At 43.5% G+C, this 14,835-nt stretch overlaps 1 protein-coding gene across 4 annotated transcripts in view; it reads right to left on the reverse strand.

Moving 5' to 3' along the window:
- Positions 1–11,817, reverse strand: part of LOC117964709 (histone-lysine N-methyltransferase EHMT1-like) — a 32,910-nt gene extending 21,093 nt beyond the window's left edge. Inside the window, exon 1 of one of the 4 annotated variants that reach the window (XM_059005285.1) lies at positions 11,681–11,817. In XM_059005285.1, coding sequence (XP_058861268.1) covers positions 11,681–11,701 — 21 coding nt within the window. In that variant the 5' untranslated portion in view covers positions 11,702–11,817. Of the gene's footprint in view, positions 1–2,665; positions 2,770–9,699; positions 10,190–11,567; positions 11,625–11,680 lie in introns of those variants that run through there. The other 3 variants (XM_059005288.1, XM_059005282.1, XM_059005284.1) reach the window with 3 other exon arrangements.
- Positions 11,818–14,835: the final 3,018 nt, after the last annotated feature.

A 14,835-nucleotide genomic window follows, 5' to 3' on the forward strand; every position in this document is an offset into this window, starting at 1 on the left:
TAGACCCATAAAATACCACAAGGAAGGTCTTTAAGATCTGGCCTGTGCAAAGCAACACAAAACGGCCACGTCAAACAGGTAAAACAAAAACAAGAGGAGAAGCTCATCAAGAAGACCTCGCCGGGTTACTGTGCACCACGAGGAGGCTTGCTTTAATTTCCAAAAGGAGGAGAATAAATCTACACCAGCTTTTCATTCCTGAAACCTCCCTCCCCCTACAGGCAGACCGGGGAGCATGCTCAGTGAGCACAAACCGGCTGACTGCTGCAGATCGCAGCCATTTCAGAGCTGGATTGTTTACAGGCACACAACAGGCCTGCCATTTATTTGGGTGGGGCTTAAAATAGGAGACAACTCCAAAACCATGCCCTGTCCTCTCATTCCCTCAGATCCAGCCCGGATCCCTGTTTCAAACGCTGCTTTCAAGGTCCAAGGCTCTCCTGATGTGTGTTCAATGACACCCATGTGGAACCTAAACAAAAAATATTTTAAAAAAAAATTCTGACTTCACAGTGCTTCTGTAAGTTACGACAGCTTGCTCGAGGACTGTAAAAAGGCACTACAGCAGCATACCTCGCAAGTCATCCACAAACCCTTCACAGTATCCCCCTCCCCTCCCCAAGGCTGACGGAACCCTTTATAAAAAGGTACATGATGCAATGTTAATTCCTTATTTTATCTCGGTGATCCCTGGACCTTTTCTGCTCAAATCAGAATTCGGACTAAATAAACAATACCTTACTTATTAACAGAATTTTTGTCTGCCTGGAATCAGACAACTTTTTTTTTATTTTTTACCACAACCACTGAAATCTTCATGAAAGTCCAACACAAATGTAAACCTGTTCAAAAGCAAAAGACAGAGGTTGTTCAAGAACCTTCAGAAAGCAACAGTCTGTATCTTCAGTTTATGGTAATCTTGTTGACCTGTACCATACCTCCACTTTCATTTAGCTGCGTGATAGGATTTCAACCTTTGATAATAAAATGCATAAGTTTCAAACCTGCTTGACAAAGTCAATTACACCATGTAATCCTTTTACAACGCAGAGACTATGAGGAACATCAGCAAAGGCATTTGATACTAAAACTGTTTCTTTCCTCTGAACTCGGAGATGTCTTATAAAAGAGAGAGAAGAATGTTAGAAATGTCTGATTTAGGCTTGTAACGTCAAAGTGTCAGAACATGATACCAACTGTACAGTGTGTTTCTCCTCTGTATAAACCAAAATCGGAAGGAACACGAAAAGCCAAGAGGAGCACAGAAATCTCCCTCAGTTAAAATCCTTTGGAACATGAGCCGGTTATTTTGCAAGCGGGCTCCATGCCCAGGACTCTACTGTATATTAAGGTACCGGCCAGTTGTCATCCCTTCATTTTAGGCTTCAGTACAGTAAGTAATACGTTGCTGTTGGCATAGCAAAAAAGTAGTCAACTGTGTTTTTCTTGTCTGCATTTTCCAAAAACCCTTCCCTATTTCTTCAGGCTGACGATTTGCTGCAGGCTGTCTAATACTGGGGAGAAAGAAATCTGTTGAAGTCATAACTTTCAGAAATAGTGCAATGCAAAAAGGGGAGAGGGGCCAAAAGTACTTTCGAAACAAGTACTTGCGAAGACAGGAGGGAATGTTAAACACTTCCATTTTTCAGCTTTCTACACAGCGCTTAGAAGCCGGTCAGCAGGACATTCCTTCAGACCAACCCTGCCCACATAACATCTTCATTTCAATGAAGGGTGATTCTTCACGGCAGGTAAAGAGACCAAGAACACTGTTTGAAAAGAGGCGCCCGGCTAGCAGCGCGAGCTACTGCTTTTCATGGCCCTTCATTCTGATTATTGAGAGTGAAATCGGAGCGTTCTAGAGTTCGTTTGTGTTTTGCATCTTGTTCTCCTACAGTACTACTGTAGGTTCGGCTTCATGCTCTTCGGACAGGGCCTTGGAGCGTGCGAGGAATCGCTGAAGCTCTTTCTCCTTATTTTTACCCCAGGAGGGAAATCGTTTTAAATAGCTGCCGTAGTTCTTGCAGGAGGGAAAAGTGGAAAGCAAACCGAAAAGAGAAAAGAACTGCAATGAGGTTTTGGGAGTGGAAAAAAAAAAAACACACTGCAAGAGAATTAACACAGTTCATTAAAGTGTGGTTCCAGCAATCTCTAACAAAGTTAGCTATGCTAGGTGATCCTCATTCTCCGTTTGGATCCGATCCTGTCGTTCAGATGAACACAGAGATCAATAGAATCATTCATCTGCTGGATGGTAATTATTTTTTTTTAATCTTGGCGGCAGTCACAGTCTGCTTTGCCCTAGAGACCCGCTTACCCCACCAGGAGGAGAAGCTGAATGACCCACGAAGCTGCCTGCTTTAATAAGATGAAACACATGGAAAAGTTAAATACTCACAAGCTGAATCAACAGCGGTACACAGGAGGCAGAAATATTACCTACAATAGTAGGTAAAAAGACAAATTACTTTTTTTATTATTAAATTTAATCTTGGAATCAAATTTAGGAGGCTCAAAACCAAGTACTCCACATGACAAAAGCACAACAGAGAAAGAAACAAACAAAACAAAAATCATAGGCACACAAAACCAACACACCAAGAACTCCACGACAAACAGCGTGAGGTTTGGTCTCCCCACAGTTACCTTGAAGGCTGCACAGTACCTGTTCTGATTCGATGGCTTCCATTTGAAGGCACAGACTCAAGCAGTTTGCTCTTCTTTTCCTTCTCCTTCCCACACGCACACTCACCCTGCTCTGGTCACATGACCCAGCTGCTCCCTCTGTTGGTTCTCCAACACTGCACAGTGAGCATGCTCAGTAGCATCTCAGTGCTTTCAAGGGCCTGCTCATGAACATGCAGCCATTTCAGGAAAATAAATGCACGAGCCACCTAGGAGTGTGTCTCAGCAAAGCAGGCCAGGCGAGAACAGGCAACTCGGTTCTGTTTGGAGATGAAGGATATATTCCTTGTGGTTCATCCTGATTTCTTTTGATGGGGGGGAAAAAGAGGGATATTTGCAAAACAAAACAAAACAAAAAAAAACCCTATAAATCTTGATTCTGTTTCTGCTTGCTTGCAGTTTATTGTTCAGGTTTCCATCAGGCAATACACAAGCGTCAGAATCACGTTGCTGCTCTACAGTCATCAGGAACTCAGATTTCAATACAAGTCTGTGCGTCCTTGTATGATCCTTCATTCAGCGACAAGCATCTTAATAAAAAACATAAGATACAGTACTTGACGTTAGACTCTAGTGCCAGTTAAATATGGATAAGCCATGATGAACAAAAAAACAAGCAACTGCCCTGCATTGATACAGTATACCTTGGTCACCAATCTAAACCTAGTAGTTTTGCTTTTAAAAAAAAAAAAAAAAAAAAAAAAAAACACAACTCTATGACATTTGCTAACAGGTGCACAATGAATCATAATTCTCTCTTCATAGACTACTGGATGATTGATGAACATATTACTGTACTGCAGGTATGCAACCCCCTCCCCACACACACATGGGGTTAAACAAAACATTGAAATCAATTGCACTGTGCAGTACATGATCCGAACCTGGACAATGCATTCCTAAAACCTGAACCTTCTCAATACAAAACGGAACGCTTGAATAGGCTTCTTTAGCTATAGCCGAGCGATCCGCCTCAAAACAGATTTACAGACAGCTCAGGGACGACGGCAGACACGTACTCTCATCAGAAAAGCATTAATACTGTCCAAAACAATCCTGCTATTCAGAAGCTGTAGACAAAACCAAACCAGCCAGTAACCATTTCAGGCTGATACTGGTTTTAAACACTGAGCAGGACCCCTGGCAATGGAAGTCTCACAGTTCAAGTTGCTCAACAGCTCCAAAAAAGTAGCCAAGTGCATTCTTTTATATATTTTTGGTTTTTTTAAAACTTGAGCCAAGTCAATTGTACTGTATGATTCATTGTTAACATTTGCTTAGAAGATTTAACGCACACAGATATCTTCAACCATACCTCGTACCCCATGTTTGTGCTTCATTTGCTGGATATCTTCAGTACAGCGCAGGCCTACACAGCCAGACTCCACTCTACAAGGTACTGTACACAGTAGTGTGGAGTAGTGGTTAGGGCTCTGGACTCTTGACTGGAGGGTTGTGGGTTCAATCCCCAGTGGGAGACACTGCTGTTGTACCCTTGAGCAAGGTACTTTACCTAGATTGCTCCAGTAAAAACTGTATAAATGGGTAATTGTATGTAAAATAATGTGATATCTGTATAATGTAAAATAATGTATAATGTGATATCTTGTAACAATTGTAAGTCGCCCTGGATAAGGGCGTCTGCTAAGAAATAAATAATAATAATAATAATAATGCTCAGCAAGGACGGTCTTTCAGCCATTTCAGAGCACCAGCAATTGGCAGACAGAAACCGATATTACTCCAGGAAAAGGAGCTGTGCAGTCAACAGCCAAGTGTTTTTGTATTATCACCCCCTCACCTTCTTCCCAGTCTGGATCCAGGAATCCAAGCGTTTCAAGAGCTTCTCTCCACCCCCCCCTCGCCCTCCCAGGACAGGAATGAAACGCTAATCTCCACTACATGAACTCCCAAAGGTTTCTCAACATGCCACGCACACCGCAAGGAAAACAGGATCGTTCTTAACTAGACTGTATTACACCCAAGCTGTGCATTACTGTCTTAAAGATAATGAAGGAAAAACCCTCACTCATCTAGCAGTAACTTTACTGTACAGTACTGCACAGGTTGGCAACTAGTAAAAAAAAAAAAAAAATATGCATTTGTCGAAACACCACTGCCACAAAACTTTAGATAGACTGGGCAGAAGCAAAAAGGTCAGAAAGAGACGTTGTTTCATACCCAGCTGTACGATGAAAAATAATAATAAAATGCAGAACCTTGACAAAACGCTTAGAAAACACGACCAAAGTGACCTGCCACTCGAAATACCTCCAGCGCTCTCCACAAAGTCCATTTGGCTGGATTGCTTTTCTTCAGCTACTTTCTAGATTTTCCATCTTTTCCAAATAAAAACCGGCAGTTTAAAATCACACAGTAAGCGAATGCCCTCCACGAAAGTCTCCACTATCCGCTTGTTTTCTGTTGTCTTCACTGCTTCGTCAGATCTTGCAAATCGACTTGCATCTTTGACAAAAACTTCCGTTGACTCTCTGATTTTAAGAACAGGGTTTTTTAGTTCTGATCTGAACTAGTATTATAAAAGGATGGTAAATATCCCCTCCTCTTCCTTTAAAATCCTTCAACTGGAAATCCTGACTTTTTATCAGCCGCAGAATGTTAAACACGCTTAAATACCTCTCTGGAGCAAATCAATAATTATCCTGGATTTAAAAAGCAGCGGTTCAGGGACAAATCTCATTGACTGTCCAGCAAGGTACAGTGAAGCAGCAGCAGAAAGCAACACAACGAGTCTCACTGTCCCTTATCATCACGGACGTTTCTTCAGGGATACAGGATCGTTCCACTTTAGAACTACAGTGATAATCCATCAGTCTGCCGTCCTGTAAACTGAGATGCCAGGTTAGGGTTAAAAATGAAAACACAACTACAAACAATAGTAAGAAGAACAAAGCAACAACCAAGCCACTGCCTGACATACCAGCAAATAAAAAAAGAAGGAAGGAAAAACAAAAAAACAGTTCCTAGCAAAGTGGAAAGAATTTCTCAAAATCAAAAACAGGAGAGACGCAGCTGAGCTGAAAACCCAGAGAGCAAAACAAACCAAGTAAAGACAGCCCAGGTTTTAGAGAAGAAAGCAGCCTAAAACTGCAGAGTGGATCCAACACTGAACAGTGAGAAAGCTGCCCTGACAGGTTGACGTTCGTACCTGGTTTGTTCTGAGGATTTCCATGGGGGGGGTTGAGAGATTCAAGCAGTTATGATCTTTCCTCCAGCTTCCCCACACATGCACACTCGCTCTACTCTGGTCACATGACACAGCTCCCTCTGAAGGTCTACATACAACAGAACAGTGCACCACACCGGGCATGCTCAGTAGGAACCCTGCTGCACTTAGTGCAGCAATCCCAAATAAATCAAAATGAATGGATATACGAATGAATGACGGATGTTACTGTATCACCGAGGAAGACGATCCTTTTTCTTCTCACATTAGAGCTGGAAGTGTAAAAGGCAAACTGAAGCTTGATACAGTAGAGTGATGAGATGGGTGAGTAAACAGGTAGCAAGCAATGATAATGCCTGCACATGCAAGACTAAGTAAAGAGGCGAAGGCAATGCAACACACAGTTTTGACTGGCTCAATCCTTTGACAGCAAAACACCATCCGATTGCATTCAAGATGGCTGGTGCTGTAGATTTTGTTCAATGTCAGTTAACCCACTGGATTACATCAGAGATCACAGTTACAGGGAACAAAGGCACTATTACAGTATACGTTTGCTTCAAAATCAACACCGTTCATTTAAAAAAATAATAATAATAATCCACTTGCAGAGGCTTTCAATCCCTGGGAATGAATACTGGTTCAATGTAGAGGCCAACAGTCCATGCAAATCAAATGCATGCAGGTCAGCTGTGGGGAAGTGACCTGCTGCTGAACTTGCAGTGCTGCAGTATTGGTTTATACCCTAGATAATAATAATAATAATAATAATAATAATAATAATAATAATGTCATTCTATTCAACCAGTTAAGCAGCACTGTAACCAACACCACAAGGAAATCCACAGCAACACTTCCTCTCTAGTTTTGACAATGGACGTCAATGTAAACACGACGAGAACAGCCAGGATATTACTCACAACTTGACACAAAAACAAGCAGAGTTTCTAAAGCGGAGAGTACAAAATGTGCCGATTCCCCTGGGATTGCCATTCTGAAAACAAACAAACAAGAAATCAAATATGTTCATTCGTTCTAAAACTCAACAACAGTGCAATCCTGTCCTGCTGCGAATCTGCTTTCGTTTCCTCACGTTTAAAGACATGTGCCTGAACCTTGAACCAAAGGAAGTGGTTGAGGCTCAACGTGTTCTCCTCAACGGAATGAAGACAAAGCTGCTTACAGATTCACACTGCTTTCGACAGTCAAGACAAAACAACGAGCGATGCATCACAGAGCACTGGAGGAAACTACTGCGAGGCTCCATCTGCCACCGCGCACCCCTGTACGACAGGACATTAACAACAACTAGAGGTCTTCAAGTGCCTAAGCCGGCTTGTACTGCACAGTGCTACAGCATGTTACTGCACCAGCTCAATTAATCCAGCTCAGTCTGTCATAGCCAAACCCCACCCCCTTCAATCCTATTGCAAACCTCTTCCGAGTGGCTCAGTTGTTCCAGGCAGTCATCAAGGTTTCATGGGCCTACTTTAGCTTGCTGCCCACACGAGTTCCAGCTTCCCTGCTCTGTAAATGCAGTTCAGACAATGCTGAGCATGCTCAGTGGAGGCCAGCTTCTTAATGACAGCAGAGAGAACAAGTTCTCACGGCTCCCGCTTGCCACTGCTGTGCTGCACACCGACTGCTCGAGACAGCGAATCCAAAACCCTGAACACACCTTCAAACAGAGCGGGTTCTCCCAAGGGAACGCATCAGCAATACTGCACTCAGTCAATTACTGCACAAATGTTACTCTTATGTGAAATCATCCTCATCCATTCATCACACTCACTACGTGCTCTTACTGGGCTTTACTCGTATCAGCAAATATTTCTACTCTAAGTGAACGGCTCTCAGTCGAACCCGCTCTTACATGGCATTATTTACTGAGTTCTTTATTTTGCTCTTATTTGCTGCTGATTTTATTGTACTTGATAACTGCTCTTATCTGTAATGTGACATTGTGTAATGTGATACTTTGAACCAATTGTAAGTCGCCCTGGATAAGGGCATCTGCTAATAAATAAATAATAATAATAATAATAATAATGAACTTAAATCAAGCTGCAAAACGTCTTCGGCTGCACAGTCCAGAAACGTAGGCTTTAGACAAGGCAACGCTCTGCATCCTTTCTGTACATGGGAACATGTCTCTCAGCCAGTTCATTCTGGATGTCACTGTTTCCATGCAGGTGCTAAATATACAACTACAGTACACAGAGGTGTACTAACAGGTCATGGGCTGCAATGCCTACAGTATGCAGAGTTCAGATTTTAGCTTCAGTTGTTGTCAGGTATATATTTACCCCTCGAGTTGGGAGATGAATAAGGAACAGCTTTTGGATTCCTTTTAAGACAACAAAACGCGACGGAGCCAGTCTGGAACTGGGAGGCAATCTCCGTTCTAATAAAAGCAGCATTACTCAAAGCTCTCATTCTCTACAGCACTGCTCTGTTTGCTACGTGGAGATCTCCATTACAGGCTCCCCCCGCAGGCCCAATTAAAGCACCATGACGCTCAGGGAGGACGTCAGCCACTGTGGATTCAACCTTCTTCAGGACAACAGAACTAGCTGCCAGTTAACAATACAGACCTGACAAGACCCGTCCTACGTACAGCGCTAGTCCGTATGTTTTCAATAGGATTACAGGTAACCTACCTGCAACTGGACTAGTATATGCCTCTGTGTCTTTCTGACCCTTAGATACACTGCAGAGCTGGGCCTGTAGTAGCAGTGGCGACAGCACCAAGCCCTCCATTAAAATGCACGAGTGAGTTCACCTGCAAAAGCGCCTTCTCCACTGCATTATTCAAATCAGGTACAGTGTCATTACTGGTGAGGAAATTCAAGTGCTTCATCTATCAAGGTTTGTGTGCATGCAAGACTTCTGCAGAAAGCACAGTTCTAAATGCAGTGCAGCGTGCCTTCTCTTGTGTACCTTAAGGGGTTAACCTGCTTCTTGCAAACGCAAAAGGGGCTGTCAGAGACACATAGGAGCAGGGCACCTCCTCATTATGACCTGGCATTCTTGAATTCAGTGGCCACAAATTGGTTAAATGGAAATCAGCTAAAACCAAGAGGACCCTCAACGTCATATGCAAAAGTACAAGTACCGAATGCAGAGAGACATTGCAGTGTAGCACTTTCTTCTTCGATCATTTTCATAAAAGCATGTGAAACGCAATAAGGAATACATTAAAACGTTTTAAAAAGGTTGGTTTATGTGCTGATAGCTGAAAAGCACCTTGTTAGTTAAACTAAAGTGAAAGCTTATTGGACTCATGGGAAACAAAAAAAAACAAACGCATGATTCTGTGTGAGATGCTGAGCTTTCCATTTACTAGTGCATCATGTTCCTGTGTTTCAAGCGCCTTCATGAATCTGTCTGCCATCAAAGCCCAACACGAATGCTTTTGAAAAGACCAGAGAAAACACCATCGGCAGCTGTACCTGAAGCCACTACGTTTCTGTTTACATGCCCAGCTAGTCCTTATCTGAGCTCCCTGGAGCAAGGAGACATTCTCCTAAAGACTGGACAGACAGGTTATACTGATAAAGACACAACGAGACACGCACATGGGTTACTAGTATCTCAGCCTTCTGGTGACATTGACCCTTGGTCTTGTCATTTATCTTGCCCACTTTGATGTAGTTTATTCCTTATTGTTAATAAGAAAGGTTACAAACGAGAGGAGGCCATTGTGCCCATCTTGCTCGCTTGGTTGTTAGTAGCTTATTGATCCCAGAATCTCATCAAGCAGCTTCTTGAAGGATCCCAGGGTGCCAGCTTCAACAATTACACTTGAGTTACATTCAATGACCTACCTTTGCATGATGCCAGCCTTTGCTGTGTGCCGTTTTCTTCTTGCTGTGGGCAAATATTGTCGGCATGGCATCGGGTTTTAGCCTCGTCTTGCATTCGTACCCCAGCAGCTCTGCCTGCATGTTCCTTTCGTAGCATTCCGGTTCAAAGTGGTCCTCACACACGATGGAATTTCGACCGAACGGAAAGGTTTTCAGAGTGTGCCCCGTTCTCAGATTCTGCAGCCATTTGTTTGCTACGATCGCCCGTTCTGAATTAACAGGCTTTGGCACACAAAAGAACTTTTTCGTCTTGTTTTTACGTTTATTGTTCAAGCACCCGAATGCTTTGCACTCCGCCATGTCTCTCACTATGGCGTTCTCACCGCTGCATCCCATGAACCCATGCGCGCGACTTTCAGCCTATCAGAGAAATCAACGACTTGACGTCACTTCGCTGCCTGAAAGGCTCCAATAGGTCAGTTCAAATCGGTGCAGCAAGAGGCATTTATTGGCTATGAGAGCTTTGTTATTTTTGGCCACAGGTGCTCTTTAAGTACACCTTTGTGAAATTTTTTTGCAAAGATAGTATTATTAGCAGTGTGGAGTAGTGGTCAGGGCTCTGGACTCTTGACCAGAGGGTCGTGGGTTCAATCCCAGGTGGGGGGACACTGCTGCTGTACCCTTGAGCAAGGTACTTTACCTAGATTGCTCCAGTAAAACCCAACTGTATAAATGGGTAACTGTATGTAAAAAAATAATGTGATATTTTGTAACAATTGTAAGTCGCCCTGGATAAGGGTGTCTGCTAAGAAATAAATAATTATTATTATTATTAGAGCTATTTCCTGGAGTGTACTCCGATCATGTTGCTGATTTTAGTTTAAAAAAAAGTATATTACATTATTTTAGTTCTGCTATATATATATATATATATATATAAAAAAATTATCTTTTCAAACTACTCTCTACATAATCACCAATATGAACTGGATTGTTTTAATTTGACACCCCCCCCCCCAAAAAAAAACGGTTTATAGCCACAGATTAAATGTTGGTACAGGTAGCAAATTTTGGCAAGGTAGCAAAATGTTACCATATACATGTATTTCAACAAAGTGGCAGAAAAACTGACTACACTAGGACTAGTACTAACGTAAACTTTACCACGTAGCGCGGCTGGTAAGATTTGCACCCGAAGCCAAGGAAGTCATCTCTACTCCTGCCTTGTCCAAAGGGTTCGCCGGATACCAAATTTGTGCAACGCCTACTTATTTATTAACGTTGCTTTTTTTCACCCACCGAGTTATAAACCTTAAAAAGTTATTTCATTCTAAGAGCGCGCACACGCACACGCACAAGCCTTGGTTTAACTTCTTGTAGTTTTGCACCGCCGACTGAACTAGAAAAAGAAGCTGTGGTGTTGAAGATGTTCTGTGTGGGGTGGATGGCATAGGCTGAGAAATATACGTTTACACATGCAGTTCGTTTGTGTTAACATCCTTACATGCTCTCCTCGTATAATATACTATGAATTGATCAAAAAAAGAGCTACAAAATAAACTCGCACGTTGCAAATGAATGCCGTTCATACCACAGTGTTTGTTATTCCTGCAAACTGCAATTACAATCGGTCGGCAGAAGGTTGCCCAGGAACCAGCATTGCGAGATCTCAACCTATGACCGTGCAACGGACGCGTTGTGTGCTACACATATTCCGGGGCCCCTCTCTTTCAGACCACCCCCTTTTTTTTTAGCTACACATTAATCACACACAGAGCACCACACGAAAAAAAAGCACAGAGTTTCAGGACACAAAACAAGATAGGCGGGCTGTTTGAAATGCCAGTACCCCAGGGGGGTGCGCAGCCGACCTGTCTCCCCCACCGTACCGAAAACAGAACTACACATCCGGCGTTTCGGTTCTGAGCCGGTACCGAAAAATAACAGTGCACCGTAACCGCGGGGGGAAGTTACAACGAGCAGCCCGAAGACTCTCACTTACCTTCGGATCCATTGAAGCCATAGTTAGGATTCAGCCTGACGTCTTCGAGCCCCCGCCTACTTATTACATGACGTCACACCGCAGGGACATGGTCAAACAGCTGTTCGTTCGGTCTACTCTACAGAATGGAGAAGACCAAGGCAGCACTAAGCGCTTTGAGTCGTTCAAAATCATGGAAACTAAGAGACTGTGCAATTTTTTTTTTCCGCCTTATATAACGAGAATGCAATTAGTGCTAGTGTGATGTAGGGTTGTCCCGGTTTTTTGTACCTCAGAAGTGGCAACCTTAATGTAATGGCATTATGGGAGCTATAAAGATTGGAGCTAATATTTTATATTTCAGTGTTGTTATTATTATTATTATTATTATTATTATTATTATTATTATTATTATTATTATTTGTGTGTAATTCAGCTAGGAGGGTGGTGCCCTGGGAGATCATATGCATCAATCACATTTCTGAGAGATCATATAAGAACATAAGAACGTTTACAAACGAGAGGAGGACATTCAGCCCATCTTGCTTCGTTTGGTTGTTCGTAGCTTATTGATCCCAGAATATGCTTCAATCACATTTACAGGGAGGTCTCTCGGGAGTGGACCGTGAGCTTAAACAGCAACAGCAGCAGTGCAATGAAGAGCCAATGCACCCTAGTCTCAAAACTTAAAGGACTGTCTTAGGGCTCTGGACTCTTGACCGGAGGGTCGCGGGTTCAATCCCAGGTGGGGGACACTGCTGCTGTACCCTTGAGCAAGGTACTTTACCTAGATTGCTCCAGTAAAAACCCAACTGATAAATGGGTAATTGTATGTACAAAACAATGTGATATCTTGTAACAATTGTAAGTCGCCCTGGTAAGAGTGTTTGCTAAGAAATAAATAATAATGAGGACATTGACGTTTTACAAAGCACTGTTTGACCTCTTCAGGTCCTTACAATAAACCCCTCATTAACAGAACCCTTAAAGTTTTATCAATGGGGACCCGTGATTGAATGTACTGAAGCCTCTCACCTGTGCATTGTGACTGTCTGGATCATGGGAGGGAGGGTGCCGAAGAGAGAACGGGCTACAACGGGGTAGCATTGAAATCTTGAAAAATCAGGGCCAGCATTGAAATCTCGAAAAAACCCCAGTGCTTTCATAAGACATGCCTCAACTAGGTTGTTTATAATGCAGGATATCACCTGATCACAAGAAATTCTCTCCAATACCGTTGTCTGTATGCTAGCTATCCCAATGCAGGGCAGTGGACAGGACACAGCCAGATACCCACTGCAAAGCTGTCCAGATTCACTACTGTAGGAGTCACATTTGAGTAGACAAAGCCAGGTGCATGCCAGGGATAACTAATTGTGACTCTGAAATCCTGAAATGACTTCAGCTGCTATGCAATGGGAGTCTTCTCTGCTATTATAATTGCAGTGGGTCTGGGCTCTTTGATACCAGGCTGTTGCACTCACAAGCGAGATACAGGTTTTTAAAATCCATTCCCTACTCTTCATGAGCTTCAGTTATCACTTCTCCCGCTTCACCGTGAACGGATGCAGACAACAATAATATCTCTCTTGAGAAAGAAAGGAATTTGCTTTCACTTAACAAAATAAAACTTTTTTTTTTTTAAAGGAACTGCATCAAAGCTTTCCAACAGGAGGAAATGCCTGCAAACCTGGATATGAAACAGACACACGCACGCGCGTGCACACACACACATTCTCCCTGCAGTCCCAAGGATTTCATGCAGTGATCCAGCCATGACACAAACACACAGACTGCAATGCTCCGCTGAAGAGCTGTGCTGCTGTCTGCCACCACAGGGTAGATTGCCACCGGGCTCCAGCAGGTTACACATTGCTGAATTGACTTGAGGGTGGACATGCTTTCAAGTGGGATTCTGTTACAGAGGAGGTCCTTTCATTTTCTTCCTAGCCTAAACAAGTGGCAGCTTCCCTTTGCTTTTGAGCTGGGATCCTGATTATATGCAGTAGCACTCTTCCCCAGTCATTGATCAGCCTTGTCTTTCCTCTCACTATCTATAATCATCAGCAGCACCAGCCAGGCAGGCCTCAGTCTTTGTTGTGCTCCATATATAGCGAGGCCTCCATTGCTGCTGCTGCTGCTCAGGCAGAATCTGCAGGCTGCTGCCGCCACCACATGGGCAGCTCGGCAGAGGAGCTAACAGGAAGTGGCTTCAGAATAAGAGTCTCCTTGTTATGCAAATCTCCAGCCTCAATCACAGGTGGCAGGAGCAGCGTGGCCGAGATTTCCAAAGCCCTAGTCTTATCTCGTCTGAGCAGGACGCCCTGCGGTCCTTTTACAGGTACCCCGTACCCCCTTTTTGTTATAAAGTCTCAAGGAAAAGCCAGGAGCTTACTGGGGTTTCTTCTGGGGATTGCTGCCCTACATTCTAGTCTCTGCTCGCAGACAACAGAACAGGAAGGACGTTTGATAGGAGTCACGCTTGGGTATGCTCACAATGCATTTGGTGTTTGGTGAGAAACTGTACAGGATCTGTGTAGTTGTTCTTAACACAGTGGCAGATAAGAACATCTTTGCATGCCCCTTTGCAGCGCAGAGAGTCCATTCCAACTGTGGAAACCCTTTGCATGCAAATCCACTTTTAATTCCAGTGCTTTTATCTGTCGTCATCATCATCATCATCATCATTCTATCCACTACACAATCCACTGTATAATTCAAAAACCCATTCCACTCCAGGTTTAACACATGCAATTAGATCATTAACTACTTCAGGCTCTGGGTGGAGGTTGAATTGGGTCCATTAAACCAGTTACAACAGGGTTGGAACAAAGACCTGGAGTGGGATTTCCCTCCAGGACTGCGATTGGCCATCCCCTCACAGACCCCTTTATAAGAAGGGCATCAGACAAGCAAAGCGACTGTAACGATTAACTGAGCAACCCCAAGCCGAAATCACAGCCAGCCTCACCGCAGATGATCGCGAACCCGAGCTAATTCCACGAGGGTGAGGACTGGTAATGTGTTAGTCAGTGAGGCGCAATGGCACGGGATCCAGTGATGGTTTGTTCTGTCCAGGGAAGCAGTTTCTACACCCCAGGGCCAGGCAAACATCCACAGCTCCAGTGCAGGTCTTTGTTCCAACCCTGTCCCTCATTATTAAACCGTGCCAGCGA

The sequence above is a fragment of the Acipenser ruthenus genome, chromosome 31 (assembly GCF_902713425.1).
Source record: "Acipenser ruthenus chromosome 31, fAciRut3.2 maternal haplotype, whole genome shotgun sequence".
Taxonomy (NCBI): Eukaryota; Metazoa; Chordata; class Actinopteri; order Acipenseriformes; family Acipenseridae; genus Acipenser; species Acipenser ruthenus.